We start from the raw sequence: 26,858 nt of genomic DNA on the forward strand, positions 1-26,858 counted from the left end.
CTGTGTCTCCTCATGACTCACATATTTTTACATGCAGACGAAGAAGAAATGTGGACATTCCTGGCATCCAATGAAGATCTGGGGTGTATTTCACATAGCAGGTTTAGTGAGAACGCTAGGTCAAGAAACCGTGAAATGTGGGAAACTCTGCGTCTTCCGTTTCAGAAAGGCAGGCCACCGAAACCAGAGGAAAAGAGGTAACGCTTGTTTCATAAAAAGAGGTCATTTAAGCTCTCGGTCAGTTACCGTAGTAACAGCGTCCATGAACCTATCCCAGTCGGTAGGAGGTTTTTCCACAACGATCCTCGAGGTTTTCTCTGTCCCCGCCTCCGTTCAGCCACACACGACATTTGATTTCCTATCATTCAGTCTGTTGCGGCGACTTTTTGCGTAAATACGTCTGTAGTCTATAGCGTAAAGTGCAGGGAATTAAATACTTGTCATGAGATTGTTATCAGACCGCGCATATGCTGGCATTTCCGGACAGTTATCTTTTTGAGCGGTACCGTTTGTTTCACATCACAGTCCATCATCATCATACACAACTTAATCCGTCCTTACATTTGCAACATTACCAGACGTAGTCATATGCGCTCACATTGCATATATTGAGTTGCACTTTTTTCTTGTAACCGTTTGAATAATGTTTTTAGATTTCATCTTAAGTCAAGTGCACGTCTGCCCCACAAGATTGCACCTAAATGAAATTAATTAATAAGCTACCATTCAACAAGTTGTTGTAATATATTGTGATTGCAAAGGACTACATTTAAATTTACGCATAGACTCGAGAAGCAACGTTCTCCCATGCTGCCTTCCTCTATGGGGAGCCCCTGCGGTGTTGCACTTTTTTTCTTAAGACGATCAAATTTGCCATATGATCGCATTAAGATTTTCAGTTGTGAGGGGTAAAATAAACAAGGAAGTAGCTCTCTGCTTCCCTGTTGTCATGGTGACTCGTCAAATTGGGGCTCCAATGATGTCGTCTTTTTAGTGTCGTGGTAACTCCAGGTGAAACTACTCTGTGTTGATAAAACTACCTCAAATTAGCTGTGCTGGAACCGAAAACGCAGAGTTTCCTCTCTCACTATATGTCACCTCGCTTCAGGGTTAGCCTCAGTGTTTGTTGAACATATTTTGTGGAATGGACCCCTGATATAATTAACATGTTTTTGTTTGTTTTGATTTTTCATTTACATTTTGAAGATATTTTTTGATATATTTATTTACAATATTTGTACATTTGGACAATGATTGACAGGCCATGTCTGGAATATTGGAATATTCTTTAATCTTACACACACACACACACACACACACACACACACCCACACCCCCCCCCCCCCCCCCCCCCACACACACACACATACATACATACATACATACATATATATATATATATATATATATATATATATATATATATATATATATATATATATATTAGAGATAGACCGATGTGCTTTTTTCAGGGCCGATACCGATACCGATTATCGGTAGTCAAGGAGGCAGATAACCGATATTTGAAGCCGATATTCATTTGCAGTAAAAGTTAAAATGTTGGCACCAAATTTTTGAATAATGCAAACCCTAACCGTTCTTTACAATGGATCTCGCACTGCACTTTTCATTTTACATCCTTCCATCTGCAATAAGACGTTGGTGGCGGGGGGGAGTTAAATGTGGGGGCCAACGTGACATTACCTTTTATAGCATTTGGGATACTTGTAGTTTTATTCTATAAATGTTATATTTTTATATTTTGAAGTAATAGGAGGAACCCTGTCATTCAAAATGTGCATCAGCTGTGGCTTTACTTACTACAGCCAAAAAAAAAAAAAAATCCATGAGAAAAACTATTCATCCCTGAACACCATACAGTTCTTGCAGACCTTATTATGATTATTATTGTTACCATATAGACAGTATTGATAAGCTGAGGATCTTAAATCGAGAACAGCAATATCATGCTACTCCTCTCTACAAGAGAACTGTCAAAAGACACTTCATCATGTAGTTTACTGCCACTTAGGATGCCCCAATCAACGCAGAAAAAGGTCGAGTAAAATAACTTGGTTATAATAATAGTAAGAATAACTTGGTTAAACAGACATTGTTGCGGTGGACCGCTGCCAGTTTCTGCTGTTTAATGTGTTTTACACTTATAGACACGTGTGTGTATATGGGCACACTATTCTCTCACTACTGTACTGTACTGTATCACTTAATGGCACAGATTTACTTGTCTAAATAATAACTGGGCTGCAACATTGCTAATTCACATTAACAAGCACTATCTTAGCTGTCCACATGAATAGTTACTAACACACGAGAAAGTTATACAACACACCAAACATGAGCTCATTATTCAAAGTATGATGCACGTAACGAAATTACATCACTGAACATTAATTGCAGCCGACTACGGCCGTAGATGTTACATATTAGTGGCATCCATTGAGAGGATAATGTCTAACATACGGAAGAGAACACGTTCGTGTAGTTAAACGGTGTTTGAGACACTTAATTTGTTACGGAGCGGACTTTAACGAGGTGCACAACGAGCTGTCAATCAAATCGACGTCGAAGCTTAAGGCACACAATGGCAAACCAGTGCGACAAATAAACACAATATAAAGTAACTAAACGCTATTTAGTGTCACTGTGGCATCTAACTGCATAATAACCGCTATGCAACAAGTAGTGGACGTGACCCAGAATGCAATGTGTGCGTCACGAGAGGTAAATATAATGACATTACTCTACTCTTAACATGGAACTAGAAGACAATATAATAATGACAACTGTTAATATTTGGAACCTTTCTAACAAACATTATTTACTTAATTAAGTGAAAATGTGGGTGATTCCCTCCCCGAGTAGTTCAAGTAGCGAATTAGCTACTGGATGTTAGCATACATGCTAAGCTGAACACACCACTGTTAGCTAGGGGGGATTCAATGCAAGGCAATGCAGCTCCATTCATATAGTGCATTTAATACACAACAAAATTCAATGTGTTTAGCTTATCATGGTGAAAAGTTCGGCGGAGTCTCTTCTCTTTTAACTTACCTTCGAAGCATGTGTCTCGCGTTGTGTCCGTGGGTGCGTGTGTGACCGGCTACTGTGATACACGGCATACACTACTGATTGGTTCTGGCTCTTGCACGGCTAACCAATCAAATGCTGCTATGGGCGTTACATTGCTGGAGTTGGACTCCATAACAGACAGAGACGCTCTGGGCTGCATTCGAAGCGAAAAGACGGAGTTTTAAATGGATCGCTTATATCGGCCGTCAGATTAATAAAACAGGCCGATACCGATATGTACCAATATGTCAAATATCGGCCCCGATTATCGGTCTATCTCTATTATATATACACATATATATACATTCAATAAGATTTCTGACATCATCCACTTTCCTTATTGGCCTGAGCCGAGTGCAACCCAAAAGAGCATGTTTTTCACTTACTGAAGAAAAAAAAATAAAGAAAGCAATAAATTAGTGGAACAAATAAAGGTGGCAGTAAAATATTGGTTAAATACTGGTTAATACTGGTTACAGCAGTGTGTCTCAATTATTTTTATTTTCTATCTATCTATCTATCTATCTATCTAGCTAGCTAGCTAGCTAGCCTCACTGGTAGCTATCTAGCTAGAGAGGTAGCTAGCTAGGTATTGTATCTAAATAGTTGGCTTAATCCACCACCTTTTGTCTTTTTTTGTACAACACAACTGTTCATTAAAGGTAAACTCGGTTGTTTCCCACCCGCCTGGACCCAGACACAGGAGGTCGTCTGTTACTGTTACATAACAGAAGAAAACCAAACTCTAAAGTATGTTTCCTCTTTTCCCCTTAGGCCTTATTCGTCTAATTGAAGACAGCAAAAGCTTTCTGCAGGCATTTATTCGGGAGCACATAAAGAACATGTAGCTTTAATGATAGAGGTGAAAGTTCACATCTGTTACCACCTCAATTTAATTTAGGGGAGGTATTTCTCTTACTAATACTCAACGTCAATAAGAACACAAGGTTGAAGGGTGGAATAAAACGGAAGTGCGGTGGAGAATGCCTCTTAAAGTTTGGCGTCTCCTCACACAACTTCTCATGTTTAAGCTGCGATGGAAAATTGGCCGAGGTCTTTGCCGCTCTGCTTTCCAGACCTTAGAACATCCGAGGCACGGGTAGGGGAATTAATATGGTGGTGGTCACACAGGCAACTTCTGCAAAGCCTTTTCCAAATTGTGGAAGGAAAGTGTGCATGTGTTCTCTGAATAATGACCTGAAATGTGTTGATGTCAAGATACAGAGCCACTCGTCATGCGCATGTTTCCTTCATCTGGAAAACATGACAAGGAAGTCAGGTGGGGCGTTGAAGCCTAATCGGGTACCTCCACGTGAGTCACTTAGGAAACTGGACAAACTCAAGTACAACCAATGTTTGTTCGTCTAATAAAGGAAGTTATTTGTCTCTTAGCTATTTTGTTTGAATTTTCCACATGCATTTGATTGACCACTAAACTGCTTTCCCAGCAGCTCCTGAAGATCTTTCTGTGTTCTGGCTTCCCTCTTTGGGTCTCTGGCGGCAGGATCCCGAGGCCTCGACCGATGTTCTGGCAAAGCGTTCAAGGCGTTTGGAAAGAAAAAGAGGACAATTGCCCAGGTAATTACCTCAATAGCTCCACTTTAGAGCCTGCGGAGGCTGCTGGCTGCCCGCCGACACCCTATGGAACGAACGGTGAATCTCAAAAGTGCGCTAAGCGAAAGAATCATTGCCCAAGTGTGCTTCAGTTGCGCTCTATTGAACTTTTTTTCTTTTTGGTAACATTTATTTGCAACTCCAGTGAGAGATTAGATTTCTATCTTTGCTCATACGAACTAAATCATCTTCTATCATGGGTTCAGGGTTTCACAGTCTGCTATTTTGGGGATACATTTTGTTTTGTTTAAAGACAATATTGTTGCCATTGGGTGTAACTGCACTTTTGGCCACTGGGGGCGGCACGTTGTTTATGGACAGGGCTACTTTGTAACGTTAAAAGAAAAAGGGAACAGGAAGTTCAGTATTTTTTAATTTTTTTATTTTTTTAATTGCACAAATGTTTAAAACACACATAAAGATGAAAAACAAATATATACAACATTATGGCATTTGTTATAACATTACAAAATTCTATCAGGAACCAGTATACAACAAATGAAAAACCACCCAAAAAAAACACTAGGGCTTTTCACATAACATGTATGTATCAATTATACAAACAAGTTTAATAGCATTCCTATTTTTCATCAGTCTAAGGCTTTTCGAAAAAGAAACAAACTCGTTGTGAAAATGGCCGAAATTTGGTTTCACCTTCAAGAATTTACATTTGTGTATAAAAAATGTACCCAGGATAAGAATTGCGTAAACCAGATAGTCATCAATAACATCTTTCAAAACAACACCAAAAGATACACCTTCTTGAGAAAATTCTCTTAATTGGAAAACCTTCGTATGAAGCCAGTCATGGATATCAATCCACAATGTTTGTGACCACTGACCACATACAATCATAAAAACAAATGTACAGTCGTTTCTACTTCATCACAAAAAAACATTTACTTGTTTCAATACCAAATTGCTGTTGCACAAAAATTCGATGGATAAACACCATTCATAACTTTAAAGTGTATTTGTTTGGCTTTGGGAAGTATTGGAAATTTCAAATTTTTTGTTCTCAATTGGCAAATGGTGTCTTTAGAAAATGATTTAAAAATAGAATTTCTATAAGACAAGAGTGGATATGAGATATTGTTAAATAATGTTCTCAATACCTTGTTTGGAATCTTGGATTCCTCAAAATGATAATTCCCAACCCAAAGAACTTGAAGATCAGCGACTGTTGGTGCAGGGCCACTTAAAATTCCTCGAGATTAAACCAATAAATGACTTGGGGATGGCGTTAGTTATCGAGTAAAACATTTTGCAACAATCATATAGCTTATATTTGCAACAAAAAAAGTGTTATAAGACAGAAAATCTCCCTGACTATCAACCAAATGCAATACTGACCAAATGCCCTTTTTTAGCCAGACGTCATTAAACAGCGATTTGTATTTAATTGTGATGTATGTGTTGTTCCAAATTGGTGTATTGTGTGGGGTGAAGTTGTGATTGAATAGAAGCTTCCAGTATAAAAGGACCTGCTGGTGAAACTGTGAGAATTTGATGGGGAGTTTTTCAACATTGAAATCACATTTGAATAGAAATTCCATTCCACCAAGTTTCTCAAATATTTTGTTGGGGATATGATACCAGAACGAATTGTCATTTAGGAAAGATTTCAACCAATTCATTTTCAGAGTTCCATTTAAAAAATCAAAGTCAATAGCTTGAAGGCCACCATCTTTGTATTCTTTAGTTATTTCAGTTCTTTTTACATCATGGACTTTTTTCCTCCATATATAATCAAAATTAATTTGATAAATTTTCTGAATGGCTTTATTTTTGTTATAGCGAGTGAATATGCTGGGTAGATGCATCTCGAAATACTTTTGTCAAAATGATACGTCCCATAAGACTAATGTCTCTTAATAACCAAGAATTAAGTCTCATTATGCAAGTATCAATTGTCTTTCATATATTTAGGTTTTCACCTTCCGTAGAATCTTTAGATATATATATCCCTAAATATTTCAAAGAGGATTTTATGGAAGTTCAGTATTACACGGCCTCACCTGTTGTAGGTGATCATTTGGGATTTGGGAATGATTATATATTATTATTGTGAGATGAAAGTTTAGTTAGTTAATTTGGAAAACAAAGGGATTTGTTTATTGCTAACACAGTGAGGGATGGGATTTGTCTGTCAAAAAGATGTTTTTGTGTTTGTACTTGGCAGTATTTCCCATCCTTAAAAAAAAAATCTGTACCATAAATGCTATGAAAACATGCCAAGTGAGTATTTCTATTTTTGTTGTTATTGTTATTGTGTCCCTTCCTCTCTTCTTGATATCGATCCAATAACAACAAAATACCAGGGAAGTATCAACAATATCGATACAGATACTTTTTAATAATTAATGTTGAGACATATCATAAAATCGTTAAATCTGAATTAATCTTCATGACCTGCAAAAGAGTATTTGGCCTCTTTTTCCTTTGTAATATTAGTTGTTTTTTTTTAAAACAGCAAATTATTTGTTCAACATTTAGAAGGAAATTAAAGTACTTTATTATCATGATTCGTTTTTGTTCCTTGCTTTTGTGCAAATATGAAATGTACAGTATTGAGGTATTAATCTCTGATATTGATCAATAGCATTATAATGTTGAGAAGCTACTGCAGCTTGCATTGGAGTGACTTTTATGCTATCAAAACAACGCGTTCCCTATGATTAATTAGTTAGTTACAGTTGATTTTTTTATTTTTTTTAATGTAAACAAAATACTTGCATTTTTTTTTCATATTTAGCAGAGAATTTTTGAATGAGGACGCCATTAAGAATTCTCTTAAATAAGGCAATGGATAAGGAATAAGGATTTGCTTGCTTCTCCAAATAACAACAATAAAAAATTCCAAGATCTCAATCAATGAACATATCAACTGCATTCTTTTAATGTCATGTTGTCCTTCACAAATGTTGAAAAAAGTTACAACTCTATTTTGGCAAAGTAAGCAGTAGAAAGAACAGTGCCTGAAAAACTGCTTAAGCATAGCAACTCATATTTTGACACCATTATGTCCCACCACTGAAGGTAATTAGCAAGAAAACAAGGTTGAAGTCAAACAAAAGTATGCGTCGATAATGATTAACGTGCTCTGGGGAGCCGACTTTGAGTGAGCGGGCGGAACACTGCTTGTGCCTTGGGGCTCAAATGCTGCTGACCACTTCTGTGGTGCACAATAGGCAGCTTTGTTCTGCGGGTTATGTAAGCTCCAGTGTTGGTTACCGTGATGTCATGCACGTGCCGAAACTTGGCCAGGAAGTCTCCTCGGATTGGTTAACCAGCTTCTAGCATCGGGTGACACTTAGTTTTGTATTCTGAAAAACGTATTTTTTTTTATTTATTTTTTTTATTGTAAATCCACTATAACATATGGGATAAGTGTGGTAGACATTTGGAGATCAACCAAAGCCACTTTCTTCTTGAAAGACTGACCTTTCTTTCAGAAAATATTAACTTGTTATTGTAAGATTACATTCTTTTTTTTCTCATAAATAGCCGATTCACACTGCATAAAGGTACATAGTAGTTATGTTTAATTAATTGACGATTATGAGGTCTTCTTAGGAAAACATTGTCCACTGTAAGGGACACAAAAAGATTGAGAACCCCTGCTCGAAGGGAGTATTTGCCTTGTGAGTGCAGTTGGCAGCAGAAGCCTGGAGTAGGAGGCGCGTTTGTGACACCTTATGATTAGACGGTTTGATGAGAGCCAATTCAATTTTACAAGATGAAACACGGAGCCACTGTGTGACGGGCCAAACAAGCGGCCCAAATTAAATCATGCTCAAAGACGAGCTAAGATGCCTGATGGCAGCTTGTGCACAACGAGAGGCGAGTTGAAGCGTGTCCCAGCAGCTGTCAGTCATCTTATTGCCAATAAAGTTTGCCCACTTCAAAGCAACCAGGTGAACATCTCCATCTGATGAATTCCGGATTTCATTTGATGTGAAGTGGCTTCCAGCTCATGTACTGTTGGACTTGCGTGCATCTTTTTCCTCTTGATGCTGTTTTTTTTTTAAAGTCTTTTTGATGAGCACATTAAAACAGTAGACTTACAGTAAGTCCCAATTCTCCTCGCGTCTTGAGTATTACAATTCCCGCTCTTCACCTGTCTCAACAAATCTGCATTAGAACATCTCCATTTAGGCCAGAATGCCGCTAGCTAGACTTTTGTCTCGATTCCATTGGTTCCACTAGATCATTCCTGTTCCGGTGTCATTTTATTGTACTGTTAGATCACTGATTGCTTTCTAATTACTGTCCCTCACGTGAGATCAATCAATCAATCTTTATTTATATCCTCCTGCCTACCAGGAATAAATATTGTTCAATCATGTTTATTTTGATATTCCCCAATCTTTGTGAAGTAACTGGAATAATGCAAAATAAATCTTTGGAAAAAAAAAGAAGTTTTTTTTTAAGCTGATGATGTGATGAGTTGATGTGTCCACTACAGAGGACATTTTTTAGAACTTAAATGCTAGCCTCAAATACAGTTAAAATAATTCAAACAATACTTTAATGTGTCCTTAAGATTCTTATAGAAAACATGCTAACAACATTTAAAGCCTAAATTTGTTCAATAAAAAGTGTTATACACTTACTTTTCCTCTTCCCTAAAAAGTGCTTGCACTGAGGGAAGCCATTTTCTTTTATGATGCAATCAAAGGTAGCAAAGCCCCACCACTACACATTTGGTATCATTGGAAAGCTCTGAATGTCCTCTATAGAGCACAAAAGGAGTTATTCAATCATATGCACTGGGTGGGACATATTCAGGTTTCATATAATCAGCTTCAGCACTATAGTACATCTAGCACATAGTACAATTCAGTGACATGCGGTGAGGTTCTTGTCTGGTGAGGCACAGTCAGATTTACAAATAAATGAAGTTGCAGCTTTTTCATCATTTGATTGGCAACATTTAACGTGTTTTGTTTAAAAATTCGTACCAGCATTTTTTCCACGACAATATACAAACTGTAGCATAGAAAAAATAACTTTTAAAATGTTATCCTCTTACCTTTACTTATAAATGAAGTCTATGAGAAAAGAAGGCAAGAAAAGCAGAAAAGACGGTTTCTTGCTTGACTTCCACACAGCCAGCTTTTCCGTGTGTACCAGTCCGTCTGGAACGAGCGGGTCGGCTTTCCCGTAGTCTGAAGCAATCCTTTTAGCTCCGGTGTTGGTCGTCCTTTAATTAGTTATCGCCTGCTTTGATTGAAAGTCCAGTTTAGAAAATTCCTTCAATTTCGAGATGCAATCCTCCATTTTGAAATAAAGGCCAAGCAAAAAAAAAATAACGGATGGCTGCACTTGACTTGACTTGCTTAGCTTGCTAATACTACTACTTCTTCTATTGTTTGACGCCGAGGAGTGCGCCAAATCAGAATCACTGGTCTCACTATCGCCCCCTGACATGAGGCCGGAGAACTGCGTGCCTCATGTCAGGGGGCGATAGTGAGACTTTTGATTCTCGGCATAGTGATGTGAATCCACACTGGTGAGGCTAAGCGAGCGCTCGCCTCTTCTTAGTGTTTGAACGGTAAATGTGAAAATTCACATTTCGCAATCAGCGCTTAACACAGCAAACCGCACTCTACGGGTCCGAGACCAGCTAAAACGGCAATGTCACAAAGCACGGCACCTGTCAGCCAATCACAGGCATCAGGCATTTGTTGTAGCAGCTTACACTGCACAAGTGGCTAGATAACAATAATAATAATAAAAATAAAAATAAAAATAAAAATAATAATAATAATAATAATAATAATAATAATAATAATAATAATAATAATAATAATAATAATAATGTGTAGTGTTGTCCGGTCGGATAGGAAGAGAATGGATAAACCTGTAAGAAAGAAAAGACTGTGGTGTTACAACAAGTATCCATGGAAAAAGTAAATTTGGTGAGTCACGCTCCTCTTTTGCATTTTTTTTTTTTTTTTTGCACCTGTTTTTATTATTTTTTTTATTTTTTATTTTTTTTAAGGAAAGAGACAAATTGTGGTTTCTTTGAGGTTTTAGTATGAGGTTACATAATGATGGCTGGCATTAAGGATTAAAGGGAATGTACAAACTTTGTGCATTTCGAATCTAATCTGAATATACACATTTCACACATCATGCTCACACCACCATGACACCGTGCCGTGCACCTGTCCCTTATTTCGGGATGAGAAAGTTGGCAACCCGACCATCCATGGCAAGTCCCTCGAAAAAAGATCTGCTACTATCACCACTGATGAAAATATGGAACTCTTAGAGTCACTACACACTTCCTTTTTGTATTCCGTTTTAGGTTTCTTCCAAACATGTCAGGCCATCAACTTATGACAGCTTTGATATTGCAGTTTTTGCCCTTGGCTCTCCAATTGACATTGGAACAGTGTTGCAAAATTGCACCCTGGAAATTCGTTTTTCTAACACCACAGCTGTTCAACACCAGTTTAAGTTTTATGGCTGTCGCTTGTCGAACACGTAGCACATTTTACACCCAGTCCAGTTGTTGAGCATCATAATTTTCTGCTTGAAGCGATTGGATGACTTAATGTGAGGAAGAGCGAAGCTTCATTACTCTACAAAACAAGATTATGTCGATATTGAGTTCCAAAGCGGCCCTCTGGATATATTAAATGTATAATGTGTTTTATGTTATGGTTGTGTGGTGGAGCGTGGAGGACCCAAGTGCAGGGAAGCAGAAAAGCAAGGAGTGCAGCCAGGAATCTGAAAAAAATATTTATAAAAACACACAAACACACAAATGGAAAAGATTCATAGCATCAAACCAAAACTGGCAATAAACTCGCCACAAAAGGAAACAGATCATGACAGTTTCTTGTACTTTCATTTAAATTCTCTCACTTTTGCCCTGCTAAAATGTTCTCTTTGATCCAGTGGGCCGAGGATGAAACGTGTCCTACGACACGTGGTGCAACCTGATCGAGTCTGTCGAACGTAACATGGATTTCCTGTGCACACCTCACTGTCCCGCAGCTGCAGCCAGCGATGTTTATCTGCTGTGTCCTGTCGACAGATGTTTGCCGAGTGTTTATAGTCAAATTTGCCCATCCCGTTCTCGTCGTTCGTCGTCGTCCGAAGCTGAAAGCTTCATGAGCGGACACGTGAGTAAAAAATAAACAGTTTAACCCATGATGAACTTTTGTCATAGCAATCAGCACTAATTTGAGATTGAGACAACCCTCAACCTCACGTAATACAGTCCTAGAACATGTTTTTCCTCATGTTTTGGGACTTTCCTCTTTCTCCGTGGTGATGGGGGTGTGTTATTCAAGAGGCCGAATTGAATGTTTGAGGAGAGGCCACACCCCCTTCTACAGCTATAAGTTCTATTCTGCTTGGTTGTCTCCACTCTTGAGGGCATCTGAGGGCTGAACACATCTTGAAGCTTTTGTCTTGCTCCTGGTCGCCCTTCTTCCAGCTCCTCATCCTTCACTTCCAGAGGTCATGGCAGCCACTGCGCCCTTCCTCCTCCACCTCCTGCTGCTCGGAGCGGTGGTTCTTCCCAGTTGCATCCCAGCGCAGAGGACCCGAGGTAGGCTTTGTAGGTGTTGTTATTTTTTTGTTGCTGTTTTTGCATATAAATCCTGTAGAAAATATTGCCAGAGTGACTATTTCTCGGATGCAGCATTTAGGGAAGCAATGCAATCACTGTGATAACAACGGCATGTTAAGTTTCAGTGGGTGGGCTGGGCTTCATGATCAAACCTGCGATTGGTCCGCCTCACTGCACTCTGCTTCAAGTTATGTAAGGCCATCAAAGGCTGTCAAGAGTGGCGCCAAGAACAACAGGATGCCATCCATGCTTGGCGTGCATGTTGCTTCACATGGATGTTCATTGACAGAGGTGGCAAGATTACACTCACACACGCAATGTGCTAAAGTAGTAGTACACATTCTTGTGTTAAAAAAAACAAAAACAAAACACCAACAAAAACGCAAGTAGTGGTGCTGAAGATTTATGTAAAACTAAATTCAAAGTGAGTATTACATGCTATTTACCTAACAAAGTTTACTAACACACTATGCAAAATGCCATAGATGGGCTAATTGAGCTAGCATCAATGTCATAGTAGCCTTCTAAGCAATCAATACTGGAACATAACGTTACAGAATATAACCCGACGGGCATATATTCTTTATCCTCTACTGCAACCTACTGAGCTGTTGCGAACGTCTTCTTTAATATGTATATATATATATGTATGTGTATATATATATATATATATATATATATATATATATATATATATATATATATATATATATATAAGGGATGTAACAATATCGGCAATATCTTGATATCACACTGTTAAAACTGCCACAATATTGTTGTCGTCATGTCACGATATTAAAAGCAACACATCTGTTAAAAAAGAAAAAAAAAAAGTCAGGTTGATTTCCATTTGTGCAGTTCCAACACCCTCTGGTGACTCGGTTTTTAGTGCAGTTTAATTTTCACAAGGCATGTTTTGGCCCTTCTATGTTTCAAATTCATGCCAATAGTCAGATGAAGGGGAACATAATATGCTTGTGAACTGAGTGAACCAATTTGTGGAAGAACTCAATGTGTGCATGTATTAGCAAGTAAGTGTCGCATTATTAAGTGCTTATTAGAGATTGTAGGTTGTTTATTTGCATTTCTGCTATAATATTGAATGTTTTTTTTTAGTATGAGTTATTTTATTTTATTTATTTATTCATTTTTACAATTTTGTCTTTTTTTATATCACCAATCTCCCCACAATATCGTGATAATTAGCGTTTCATAACCTTCATATATATATATATATATATATATATATATATATATATATATATATATATATATATATATATATATATATATATATATATATATATATATATATATATATATATCTTTACAACCTTTAAATGATTATTTACATTCTATTCTATCTAATTATGTTAAATTATAGAGTACAGTACTGCAGAATATTTCCTGTTGGTGAAAAATTGAGATACAAACGTGGTCACTGAATGACTTAAACTATGAGTCAAGTCACCACTGTATTATCATGCGTTTTGTTGTAATGAAACAGAATAGATATACATATTAACCGAATATGGAAATGTGGAAAAATATAATAAAATTAAATAAAAATAAATTCTAGGCGGCACGGTGAACAAGGGGTTAGCACGTCCGCCTCCCAGTTCTGAGGACTCCGGTTCGAGTCCAGGCTCCGGCCTTCCAGGGTGGAGTTTGCATGTTCTCCCCGTGCCCGCGTGGGTCTTCTCCGGGTACTCCAGTCTCCTCCCACATTCCAGAGACATGCATGACAGGTTAATTGGGTGCTCCGAATTGTCCTTAGGTGTGCTTGTGAGCGTGGATGGTTGTTCGTCTCTGTGTGCCCTGCGATTGGTTGGCAACCAGTCCAGGTGTCCCCTGCCTACTGCCCAGAGCCAGCTGAGATAGGCGCCAGCACCCCCCGCGACCCTTGTGAGGAATAAGCGGTCAAGAAAATGGATGGATGGATGGATGGATGGATAAATTCTCAAGTACAGTCACCTTAAAAATCTAAAAAAATTCTTAAAAATAAAAATATCTTAAAAATTGTACTCAAGTCCAAACAGTATTTATACATCCTGGCATTGTGATCTAGCTCACTTCACGCAAACCTAATTCGCTAGTGCTGGCATCTGAATGTCTATGATGTCTTGTCAATTTTCATTGCAGTCCGTCGCCACAACATGAGAGTCAAGATCAACGCCACCGGTGACACGATCATCATGAAGTTCCTGCAACCGAGTCCCGACTTGAAGCTGGAAGGTTACATTCTGGGTTACGGAAGCAGCGTCTCCTCCAAACAGTTCATCCCTTTGCCCGAAAATGGGATCCCCTACCAGGCCGAGATGGGTAAATATTTATAACACTTATTTGAAAAGTTTTCGGGCCATTATAAAGAATCCTGTAATATTTGTTGCATTGATTTAAACATTTTTTTACGTTCCAATTGGTTTTTTTATATAATTTTTTCCAGGTTTCGTTTCGGTATTTATATTTCCAATTGTTTACTTGATTTAATGAAAAAAATTTCAGATCAGTAATTGTTTAATTAAATATATTGTTAAATTAAATATCAAACTTCAAATAATATAATTAATTTAACGAGAGTCAATTATTTTATTGTCAAAATAAACATTTTCATATTTTACATGCAATGCACAAGTTTTCCCACCCCTGACACGTGAAAGTAAACATGAATTTACACATTATGCTCATGTAAAGCCAACCATGTGGAAACAGCAAACAGATGTTTGCCTCATTTCATTCCTGCAGGACCAAAAGATTACATTTATGACTTTACGGTGTTGGATTTCATTGGCCGCTTGTGTAGCAACAGGAAACCTGCTCTGAAACATCCATTAATACGCATTCGCTTCATGAGAAACATTCTCGGATTTTGTCAGTGGCGTTATTAAAGCAAATGTTCCGTGATTTTTAAATCGCTTGTATTGGAAAGTTTGATAGCGTTAGCTTGCGTATAGATCCTTGCGTGTCTTTTATCAACCACTCTGTTACTGTGATGCTGTCAATCTGTATTATTAACTCCAGCAAAGCACAAAAGTGAAAAGCTGTCACACTGAAAAGTTGGGAGGGGAGATATAATTTAACAAATAAAATCCTAAAGTTACGAAAAACCGTCCCTATCTTGGCATTGAAATACATTCAATTTATGCTTGCAATACTACAACTTTATTCTTGTAACATTAGCAGTTTCTTTCTTTTTGTGATATTCACAACGTTTTATTGCTGGTGACAACAAACTCAACTCACAGCAGCAGTTTGGTGAACATTTCTTCAAGAAAAAAAATAAAATAAATAAAGAGCCTTCAAGCTGTTTAATACCACTCCCAGTTTTTTTTTGTTTTTTTGTTTTTTTACTATCAAATTTAACACTGGGCACACCAGACGGTAACACAATACAATTCTTTATAATTCTGTAAATTTTATTTGATTTTGTTTTAATTCTATTTTTTTATGAAGTACAAAATTATAGATCCTATCTTCCTTATTTAAAAAACAAAAAACAAACAAACAAAAAAACAACAACTCACATTTCAAATTACATTTTTGACTTTTTTTTTTTTTGCTAGAACAGATAAATGGCACCACCGTATGTCAATGAAGAAAGATAATTTGAGATAGGAATATTTTAATTTACAAGTGTGGTCATAGAATGAATTAAACTCATATCTCAAGGCACCACTGTATTTTATTTTATTTTAAAGGTGTGGACTGAATGCACTTTCTTAACATAAACATGTTTGTTTGCTCTCTGCTCAAATTTGTGGTTGAAGAGCTGAGTGCATTTTGGCGCAATCCCCCCCTAAAAATAAATAAATAAATAAATAAATAAAAAATAAAAAATGCCAATAGAAGAATTCATTGCCTACCTTGATTTGTTTTTCATCACTGTCCCTTGGTTGCCAAGGTGATATACAGGGCTGAAATGTAAAACTGAGGGTGACAAGCCTAAACGTGCTCAAAAGATTACATAATAGATCAATCATCTGTCACTTCAGACGCAGAACCCAAGTACCTCGTGGCCGTGCAGCCGGTCCTTCCCAACGACGTCAGCAAATACTGCACAGGTATGTGAGTGCTTCCTGTTTTTCTTCCATGCAAATTCTCATTTTTTCTTGACTTTATGCGCAGGAAAGGTCAACTTGAACGAGCAGCTCAATCTGGTGATCGGCACCGTCAGCCCGACGGCGGTGCTGCTGTCCTGGGGGAACCATCGGAAAACTTCCTATGACAGGGACATCCTGGAGGATTGCCTGGAGGACGGGTAAGATCCGGATCGCGGACGCATCCCGATTTCTGACATCTAACTCCCTAAAAATAGCAAAGAGCTATATGAAGCTCGCACTACTTCCTTGACCCCAAGTTGTGAATCCCAAATATCCAGTGGAACACACTACATCATAAGTAAAGATGTCATCTTGTGGAGATGAATGACTGTAGCTCGTGGTTTATGGCGACAGAAGACGTCTGCTTCCACGTTATGTCACTTGTGTTCCGCAATGATCCTGTGAGAGATGTTCCGTTGAAGAATGTCATGTTTTCTAGCTCACTTCTTCCAGTTGTCCTTCGCCTTGCCTGTAATTGTCATCCTTTCCATCTTTTCCCACCTTTAAAAATTGTTTCCCTTTTCCATCAAACAACTTGGAGAAGAAGTTGGAAAGCTTGAGCTTCGTTTTGAAACTACTGGACAGATGTCTCCTTGCCAGAAAATGACCTGTGAGATTGTGTGAAAAACAAATATTTTTTTTTTAGAGTGTGTTCTAATAGGTGAGGTGCTCTACACTGTTCTTGATGTGAACGTGATTTCACGCAATCATCTTCAGGCTAGCATCAATTTAATTTGAAAAGTATTTTTCAATTCTTACAACCAGTTGCCATTTCCATATTTTTTTGACCCGCAACTCAATCTATGTCCTCCGCTTAAACATGCAGAAAAATAAAAAGTGCAAAGAACAGAACCCTGAGGAACACCTGCTTCTTGTTTCCATCAGTTTCTACACTATCCGCTACCGGGAGAAAAACAGGAAGTGGATCTATCAGACATGCCCGACAAGCGACACAGTCATCGACAACCTGACTCCTGACACGCCCTACGAATTTGGTGTCCGCTCCAACAAGGACGACCGCAGTGGAGCCTGGAGTAAAGCCGTCATCCAAAGTACCAACATGGCTGGTAAGGAGCCAATAATGTTAACTGCATCTGCAAAGTCTAGTCAATTGGTTTTGTTTCATGACAAATGGTTGAATAATGTAGGACTAAATTGTGTTCATATGTTTTTATGTGCTTTTATTTTCAGGTAAAAAAATGCAGAAGCCACCAAAGCTGCGCCTTCCTCTGATGAAGCCACTGGTGCGTAAAGTGACAAATGTTATTTTTTTGTCTTTTATTATGGCGTTATTTGGAGTAATACCTTGAACTGGCACTACCATGGGGGTTTGGTTCCAAGCCCTGCCGCGACGCACAAAAAATGTGCAAATAATGATGCAGCCCCCTTTAAAATGTTTATAATTGTCCATATTAATAGCTTAGGCCCTGAATACACCCCGAACCATGATGCCAAAACACTACACTTGATTGAAATAAAACTCTGTGATGTCGCTGGTGTGAATATCAACCAGTAAATATACAATTTTCCCCCCATTAGCCACAGCCATGGCCTGACTAAATGAAGCTCCTCCCCTCAGTTCCGAATAGGTGTTTTGAACAAAGATGCCATGATACTGCGGCAAAGCAATCTTTTTATATGATACTTACATGGTTTTGAGCACAAAAACAGGAAGTAAACTTGTTTTTGGTGAATAATGGCAGATAAGCCTCACATCCTGCTTTTAGCCATCAAGATGGCTGCCAATCGTTTAGTAGCCTGCGCTAGCTAGTCTTCCACTAACACAGTGTTTCTCAATTCCGGTCCTCAGGCCCCCCTAGCCAGCCTGTTTTCCATGTCTCCCAATTCCGAATGCAGCTGATTCCAATGACAGCTAATCAGCTAGCTCTGGAGAAGCCTGATAACGATCCTCACCTGCGTTGCAATTGGGAGACATGGAAAACAGGCTGGCGAGGGGGGCCTGAGGACTGGAATTGAGAAACACTGCTAACAGAAGTAACACGATGTATGGTTAGAGAGAGAGCGTTTTTTTGTGTGCGTGTGTTTCTGTGTGATTAGTAATAGTTACTGTATGTTTTACAGAAAGATTTGCCAAGAGCTTAATTTTTAATTGCTCTGGTTTATACTATTTGGTTGTGTTGAAGACATACCGACAATGCTAATAGCAATTCTGGCGACATTCTTTAGTCCTTTCATGGATGTGAACTCTGCGATCTGTTGTTTGTGTTTCAGAATCCTCTCAGGCCTCGTGCTTTCTTCCCTCCACGTCCAGGTAGCACCTCCATCAGGATTGTTTACTTTTACCCTCTGACACAATACTTGACATCTGGGCTGGGCGATTATTCCACAACTGAAGCACCAAGTTCTGAGTCAGTTTTTTTTTTTTTGGGCCAGTTTGTATACTGCAGAACGCAATGGTGGTAGAAGCATGAAATAAACTTCCCAAGCCTTGGAAAATACCTCTCTATATTTAAGTGTCCTATTCGAGAGCGTTTTCAGTGTGGGCGTGACGTGACATTTGTATGTGAAGTAACAGGCATTCCTGAAGCCTGCTGCTGTTGACGGGCTTATTCTACTTGGAGTATAGAGCTAAAACTCTATCTAGGATTTTGTTTACATTTTTCAGAGACAAAAATGAATTTGGTATGGAAGCTTGCATCTTTTACTTTGACTGTCTTAATGTTAAATAATATCAATCCCAAAGGGAAAATTTGCCCAATATGTTTTTTAAAACGGAAAAAAACAAATCTGAGATTTTATTTAAAGGCCATATTTCACAGCCCTAGTTTACAACCAGGCTCTGACATTAATTTCTTGTCAAATGATGGAAAAAAAAAAAAAAAACTACTGATGTGATGTTCCACATGTTTGCAGCACTTCACAACCGGACACGATCTCGACTTCCTTCGCTGCTCCACCGCGCTGTTCTCCCAGGCAAGCTGAACTGCACTTAAAATTAGCTCAAGATTATCAGTTTTTTTTATGTAAAATATGTGTATATGTAAATACATAAATGCTATTGAGTAATTAAGTATTAAGTACAACACTGTTTTATTTCTCCCAACAGTGAACGGACATCGAGATTTCCCTCCTATCAAGCCCGCCTTATGGACACGTCCTCGTTCAGGTAAACCCGCCTCCTTGACACTAAACCACTGGATCGTTCGACCCAAATGTACACGAGAGCTGGTTGTCACAGGGCGAGTTGCTAATTAGTAGCAGCATCGAGTCCCTCTTGTTGTTCGGTGATGGTCGACAGATGCTTCCTACGCTGCTTGCCTTTTTTTTTTCTTACTCCTCTAAACCGCGAATGAATTTAAGCCAAGATGCAAATGTTACCTGGTAGCTTTGTGCTCGGCCATCCATGTTTACACAAAGCTGATTGGGAGGAATGCGACTGCTCCGTTGCAGGCCTCATCATCTTTCAGCTTTCTGCCGTGACTTGTTCACGTTCTGCTTATGGAAAAGAATCAGCGCCTTTAATCGAGGACGGGAATTATTAAAGTCATTTTCCATTATTTTAGCATCATTTTCCATGTCAGAATGCAACGAGAAAGGCTGGAGTTTTTCTCTTGTGTTGATGGGTGTTGTGATGTGGCTGTTTCAGGGTCTCTCAACAAGAAAACAAACCTGCTTGGAAAACCAAACCAATCAGGTGAGCTGACCAGAGAACCAGTTGAGTCTACCTTATGGTCGTATTCCATATCCTAAGTTTACTTTCTTATACAGAGAAGAACAATGACCGGAAACACACGGACAAACTGACAGCTGTCCTCCAGCCCAAAGTCCCAGTGGCCATTGCCAAGCAAACCACCGCCAAGCCAACCACTGCCAGGCCAACCACTGCCAGGCCAACCACCACTTCCAAGCCAACCAAGCACAAACGGAAATACACCACCACTAAGTCACCCACTACCGCAGGTACATCCTCTTAAGAAATCTCTAAGGTGCAGCAGATCCTGATCGCAAACGTGACACTTCCTCTTGCAGCCCCTCTCCAAGAATCATGGGAAAACTCCGACTTGTTTCAGTCGCAGCCCACCTCCGATATTGACGCCATGGGCAAAAAGCGTTACGTGGGTAAGTGTCTTTTTTTGTTGTTGTCAAGAATCAGCGAGAATCCAGACTGAGCGTCCCACCCTCGACAAACCGCAGCGCCTCACGTCATCTACCAAACGGGCAAGAAAGCGGACGAGCCGTGTTCCATTACATCGTCCTTGAACTTCTTCCCCGAGGACGAGCGCAGCGACACCAACGTGACGGCTGCGCCCAAGACTCCGCCCTCGAACCTGACTGTGGTAACGGTTGAAGGATGTCCTTCCTTCATCATTCTGGACTGGGAGAAGACCAACAATGACACTACAGGTATGACATTCTTGGTTAGCGGTTGCTAATGTTGTACTTGGATGAGCTATCGGTCACTTTGAAAAATCATCTCCAGAAGCTAATAGTTAGCCACTCCTGCTGTTTCCTCAGAGTATGAAGTCATCTCGACCACAAAAGGACCTGACGGTGAGAAAGTTTCCATTCTGACCACCGACCAGACGCATACAGCAGTGGAAAACCTGAAACCAGAAAGCAGGTAAGCTCAAGTTCCATCAGAGCTAGCTTCACATGACATCTTTTAAAGTCATCTTGAACTTAAAGGGGAAGTCTACCCCCCCCCCCCCCCCCCCCCCCCCCCCCCTCTCCTGGTTAATATTACGTTTGTGGAATATGATTTAAACAGCAAAATCCAGCAGTTTTTATCAATATCGGGAGGCGGCCATTTTGCTACTTGCTGTCGCGTGAAAATGACATTACAGTGTCATGACTGGGTCATGCCAGGGTTAAGTTTAGGTCATGCAAGGGTTATTTTTGGGTCATGGCCGTCAAGTGTCTGTTTTGAACTGATGTAACCGGCATCTAGTTTCAACTGGTCTTAAGCTATGTGATGTCAGGAGCTATGTGATGTCAAGAATCTTTAATCTCTTTATCTGGTCAACAGCCAATCAGATAATTCCATGTCAGTCCTGTTACCCACATGTCTAACCACAGCCAATCTGATCGATTCACTGTCTATGTAAGCCTAAGTGAGAAGTGTGTTTTGTCTGATTACTCTGTCTAGCTCTGCACCTGCTCCTCTTTTCCTCGATGCCTTCTCGTTGTTTCTGGTCAAGTCAAGTTAGTTACATGCCTCTTGATGTTGTGCGAATAAAGTGTTAAACTCGTATTTGTTTCTGCGCTTTTGGGATCCAACCTCAGAACCTAACACACAATTGCTCAGATCTCAAGTTACAAACAATCACAGCTCAGATTCAGAGAACAGGTGTGCTGTGATTGGTCATTGCTTGAGCCTTGAGCAACTGTGAGGTCATCTTCAGTCGACAGCAAGAGGCAAAATGGCTGCCCCTAGGATGGAGTTGCATAGCTCATATTCCACAAATGTAATATTAATCCGAATGTCATGTAGTGAGATCACATATAACATATTGTCAAGAAATGTTTAGGGTTGACTTTAAGTGGAATTAAATGTGTTCTGTGTTTTATGATAGCTATGAGTTCAAGGTGACACCAAAGAATGACATTGGGACAGGTCCATCCAGTGAGCCGGTGTCCTTCAACACTGAGTCGGGTACAAGAAACTTGAATCTTGCATATACATCTTTCCATACTCAGAACCAGCGTGAGAGTTCTAGTGATTAATTCTGTCTTCAATTCGTTCCCCAGCGGACCCTCGAGTTAGCGAGAATGTTTCAGGTAAGGTCCCACTTTGTCCAAGTCTGTAATGATTCTGGACCAGGACAGGACAAATCTGACGACGTGGCCATCTTAACAGGTAAAGATGCCATCTGGACGCAATTCCCCTTCAAGGCAGACGCTTACTCCGACTGTAATGGGAAACAATACGTCAAGAGAACCTGGTATCGTAAATTTGTGGGGGTCCAGCTGTGCAACTCGCTTAGGTACAAGATCTATCTGAGCGACTCGCTAAATGGTGAGTCTCGTTCACCGCCACTGAAACGTCATGAAGCCTCAACATAGACGTGTACTGATCCATTTGCATCCCAGGTAAATTCTACAACATCGGAGACCAGAGCGGCTTTGGCGAGGATCACTGCCAGTTCGTCGACTCATTCCTGGACGGAAGAACCGGACGACAAGTGAATGCGGTCCAGCTGCCATCAAGATCTGGTAAGACCCATTTGATCCCACATCACAGCTTCAAGTGACTGATGAATTATGTTTACCATTTAGGCTTTCATCGAGCAGTGCGACAGGAACCTGTTCAGTTTGGTCCAATTGGTGGATATTCCCACATCGGCTACGTGTCTTGGTACGAGTGTGGAATTCCCATCCCGGGAAAATGGTAAACCGGGATTTGGTGCCAGGGCATATTCGGGTACAGCACATTATTTTACTGTTGCCGTGGTGACCATTGAAGCTTTCTAACAGTCTGCCAGGAGTGGAACTCTATCAAAAATAAACTCAGTAGCACGTTACCTCATCAGTGTGGAAATGACCAGACTTCTGTATTTGCAATTTGCACATCATTCCTGTAAATGTTCTTTGCTTAAAGTAGCAGTCAAACTAAAAAAACAGACAAAACTGCTCTTTTTTTGTTTTTGCTGTTTTAACTCGCTGTCAACAAATAAATGACATGCATTTACATGTAAATATCTGAATGTTAAATAAAACTACATTGGGTCATCTCTTGGGGGGAGTGGTTCAGGTTCATCGCTTGTTAATGATGACATAATGTACATTAACTGTATTAAAATGTGTACATTATTATTGTGTAAAAAGCGGAACAACAGGGTGTTTTTTTCTGTATACAGGTGTGTTTTGTCAAAGGAAAATATGTTACTTTAAAGTGCTCAAAATGTACTTATTGTATGTATTTAGCGCCAAATGTTGTTAATGTTATTTTGTTGGCGTGAAAACACAGGAAGGTTTTCCCCTGTTTTCTACAGTGTGATTATGGTTTATGTATTTGAAGAAATAAAGACTTCAACTATTTTTAAAAATGTATAAGAATATTCTTGCATCTCTTACTTTAACCATCAGTGAGCATTGAGAAAAATGTTTTTTATGCCTGAGGATAATAAAACAGAAGCAATAACTTGTTCATTAACATAACCTATCATCAATAAGGCCTTAATCCTTAAACATAGTAGCCTATGAGTGCATAAAGCAGGGCAACTTTATTTATATAGCACATTTCACATACGAGGCAACTCCACGTGCTTCACACAAGCAAAGACACAACACCTGAACTGACAGACAAGTGTTTGACTTTCAGAAGCAAAGCAGAGAAAACAAAAGCATCTTACCAAAAATTACTAAAGAAATGTACATTGACAACATGAACTTTTAACCCGTGTCTGCAGACCTCATAGCCCAACTGGGTTTATATTTAGTCAGCGTTTCTCATGGACCCAAACCATCCTGTGATTTATAAACCAGGAGCAGAATTTCAAAATCTATTCGACAGCTGACTGGAAGCCGGAGTAATATGTCCTGATCTCTTTGTCAGAACCTGAGCTGCAGTATTCTGGAGGAGGTATACATACATTTCCCTGTATTGGTGACATTTGTTTGAAAGGAAAAATAATGATGAACGTTTAGCACAATGAAGGAATTCAAGAGGGGAGGTAAAGAAAACACCAGCAGGAAATCATGTCAGATTGAGAATCTGCCACTGTTACGCAACACTGGGCCACCATCCATTTCTTCTCCGCACAAAAACATAGAAAGTCTGTTGACATGATCACGATACATTTCAACAAGTGTGGCACGGCATTGGCGCCTGGTTTGAACTCCCGTCATTCTGCACCACTTCAGTCATCAAATAAAAAAATAAAAAAAAGTTTTTTCTAAAAGTTCTTCCATGTGTCAAGGTCTAACATGGTAACACATCAAATGAACCTCAAGTAAAAACTGATTGGAAGCAGTGTCGTCCTGAACATCTCTTCCTTGTGGAGTATAATTCTTGGTCCTTTACTTTTTGATTGTATCTTTTCGGAGAAAAAAAAGTTGAGACACCGGAGCTCTACGTGAGAATTTGTTTCACAAACAAGCAAAACAAGATTTCCCAATCGTCCCAAAGCCATTGAAGAGGTCTCTGCTTCTTGTTGGGTTATTGACGTCCTTGGATGGTGGTTTTGGACATCTGGTGAGTCTTTGACTGCAACCGTACCTTGGGGCGCCATTTAAAGTACATGCAGCCTTGAGCTGGCAAGCTGTTTCCCATCAAATCCAGTTATGTAATCTGCCATCTTCCTTCATGCTCGTCGAAGCTTGTTGGACGCGGGTGCGGCTTAGCAGCATTCCTGACGACCCTGCGGCGGATCAGACCAATCACAGCTCAGTGCAGTTCCGTGTTCCAGAGGCAGTGGTGCATCATGAGCTTTACCTTTGCCGTGATTGACAATGGCGACCGCTCAGCGGATGGCCAGTGGAGGCCATGGCAAACGTATTCACACTCTACTTAGCCTAAGTAGACGTTCAGATGCTTGCATTGAAAAAGACCCTTTTTTTTTATTTATTTTGTGTGTGTGTGTTTGATTCCTGTACTTGCAGCTGCATTCGAGGATGGTCGGAAGTCTATGTCATGTGCTGGACGTTGGATCCCAAAGAGCAGATACAAATAAGATTTTAACTGTTTATTCACATCGAGAGGCGTAGAATAAACTTGACTAGATGAGAAACAAAGAGAGAGGCAGTGGTGACAGAAGCAATAATCCGACAAACAAAACACTTCTCAGAACGCTACTACAGACAGTGAATCGATATGATTGGTTGTGACCAGTAAAGGATTAAAGATTGACATCACGGAGCTCATGACATCACATAGCATAAAACCAGTTGAAACATCACATAGCGTTTTTCCAGTTGAAACCAGATGATGGTTACATGATGGTTACATCAGTTCAAAGGTCAGGTCATGAAGTCAAACTTAACCCTGGCGTGACCCCAGACATAACAGTCGGACTTTTACGAGTGCAAACCAGGAAGTGTGTACGGGAACGACCCCTTGAACTCGAAAATTTTACTTGTGAAGTTGGGGGAAAAAAAGGGCCGACAGACTACAATGTGACATCACTCTACAATGGCGACCCCTTTGGAAACACAGACCGTGAATGGTAAAACACAATTTACTCGAGTATAAAACTAGATAGCTTTCTTCATTCATAAATATTCACCATAACTTCACAAAATGCAGCGTACATGACAGTATGCCGCTATTTCCCGGCATGAAATTATACGGTGAACTAGTGAACTGTATGAAATGCTTATGAAATAAGATAAAAACAATAAATGAAGAAAAATTGCGAGAAGGCAAGTTTGCTGGAGGTCAAAAACGAGTTTTAAGAACCAAAATAAAAAACAATTTACAACTATCCGCCATTTTGGTTCAACCCGAACGCTTTCAGGTCGGAACTGGGAAAAAACAACTCGGATATATTTGACTTCCGACTTTTGAATGCAGCAATCAAACAAAGACGAGCAAAGGAATTTTGTCATTTGAAATTTGTCATGGTTTGGCTCTCAGGCCTCTGTTTGTTTCTTTCCAGCACCCAAGTGATTGGTGGGCGTTTCCCACCTTAATGACCGCACCTGTTCCTCGTGGACAATCAATGGACTTTAAAAGCCACTGCGCCACTACTGCTGACTGCCAGATTATTCATCTTGCTCACTGCTGTGCAGCCAAGTGTTTATTCTAGCGTTTTCATAGCCTTTCATAGCCTTTCATAGTCTTTTCACGTGTCTTGTATTACTACGTCGCCCTTTGTTGTACTTTGTAGAATGTTTGGATTTTAGTTTGCGTTCCCTCACCTAGACTTGTAGTGTTACCTTTTACGTGTGCGCTGTTGGCCACGTTTGCCTAAGTTGAACTTTCTATTTCGTGTTATATGATGTTTGCTGTGAATCCTTGCGTTTTGTAAGCAAGTGTTTTTCGTTCATTGCTATTTTTCTCCTTGCCTTTTGCAAGTGTTTTCGGTTGAGTTGTTTTGTACTGGTTGTTTGACCAGCTTTTTCGGTTGTTTGTTTCCGCGAATAAATTCTTGATCCTCCTTTCTGTGGTCTGCGTATTTTGGGATCCACTCTCGCCGGCAATCCCGGCCGCGCCTAACAGAATAATCTGGCCATGGATCCCGCAGACCCAGAAAGGGTACGTCACGCTTTGGCCAGTCAAAGGCAGTTGGTGGGGCAACATGACAAATCGCTGCGTGAGATGCAGGAGGCGATTTCCACGCTGGCCCGCCAATTAGGGGAGCTTTCGACCCGGGTCGGTCAAGCAGAAGCATGCGCTTCTCCCCGAGCAAGCTCAACTCCTGACTTGGAGCAGGCGCTGCCTTCTCATGTTGCTATTAGCGAGCCTTCTCTGCCACATCCGTCACGTTACGGAGGGGAACCCGGTATTTGCGGAACCTTTTTGCACCACTGTTCCCTGATTTTTGATCAACAACCACTTACGT

The 26,858-nt window shown here is 39.8% G+C and overlaps 1 protein-coding gene across 1 annotated transcript; it reads left to right on the forward strand.

Annotated features, from left to right (window-relative positions):
* Positions 1-11,862: 11,862 nt before the first annotated feature.
* On the forward strand, positions 11,863-23,402 carry LOC144013190 (target of Nesh-SH3-like). Its single transcript, XM_077511797.1, has 19 exons — positions 11,863-12,274; positions 14,438-14,617; positions 16,288-16,356; positions 16,421-16,553; positions 17,281-17,462; positions 17,587-17,639; positions 18,628-18,667; positions 19,270-19,329; positions 19,463-19,522; positions 20,003-20,050; positions 20,125-20,316; positions 20,386-20,475; positions 20,551-20,760; positions 20,872-20,977; positions 21,930-22,009; positions 22,105-22,134; positions 22,214-22,372; positions 22,447-22,569; positions 22,633-23,402. Exons 1-19 carry the CDS (start codon positions 12,187-12,189, stop codon positions 22,746-22,748), a joined length of 2,019 nt encoding a protein of 672 aa, XP_077367923.1. The 5' UTR covers positions 11,863-12,186; the 3' UTR covers positions 22,749-23,402.
* The last annotated feature ends 3,456 nt before the right edge of the window (positions 23,403-26,858 follow it).

Source organism: Festucalex cinctus, chromosome 2, assembly GCF_051991245.1.
Source record: "Festucalex cinctus isolate MCC-2025b chromosome 2, RoL_Fcin_1.0, whole genome shotgun sequence".
Taxonomy (NCBI): domain Eukaryota; kingdom Metazoa; phylum Chordata; class Actinopteri; order Syngnathiformes; family Syngnathidae; genus Festucalex; species Festucalex cinctus.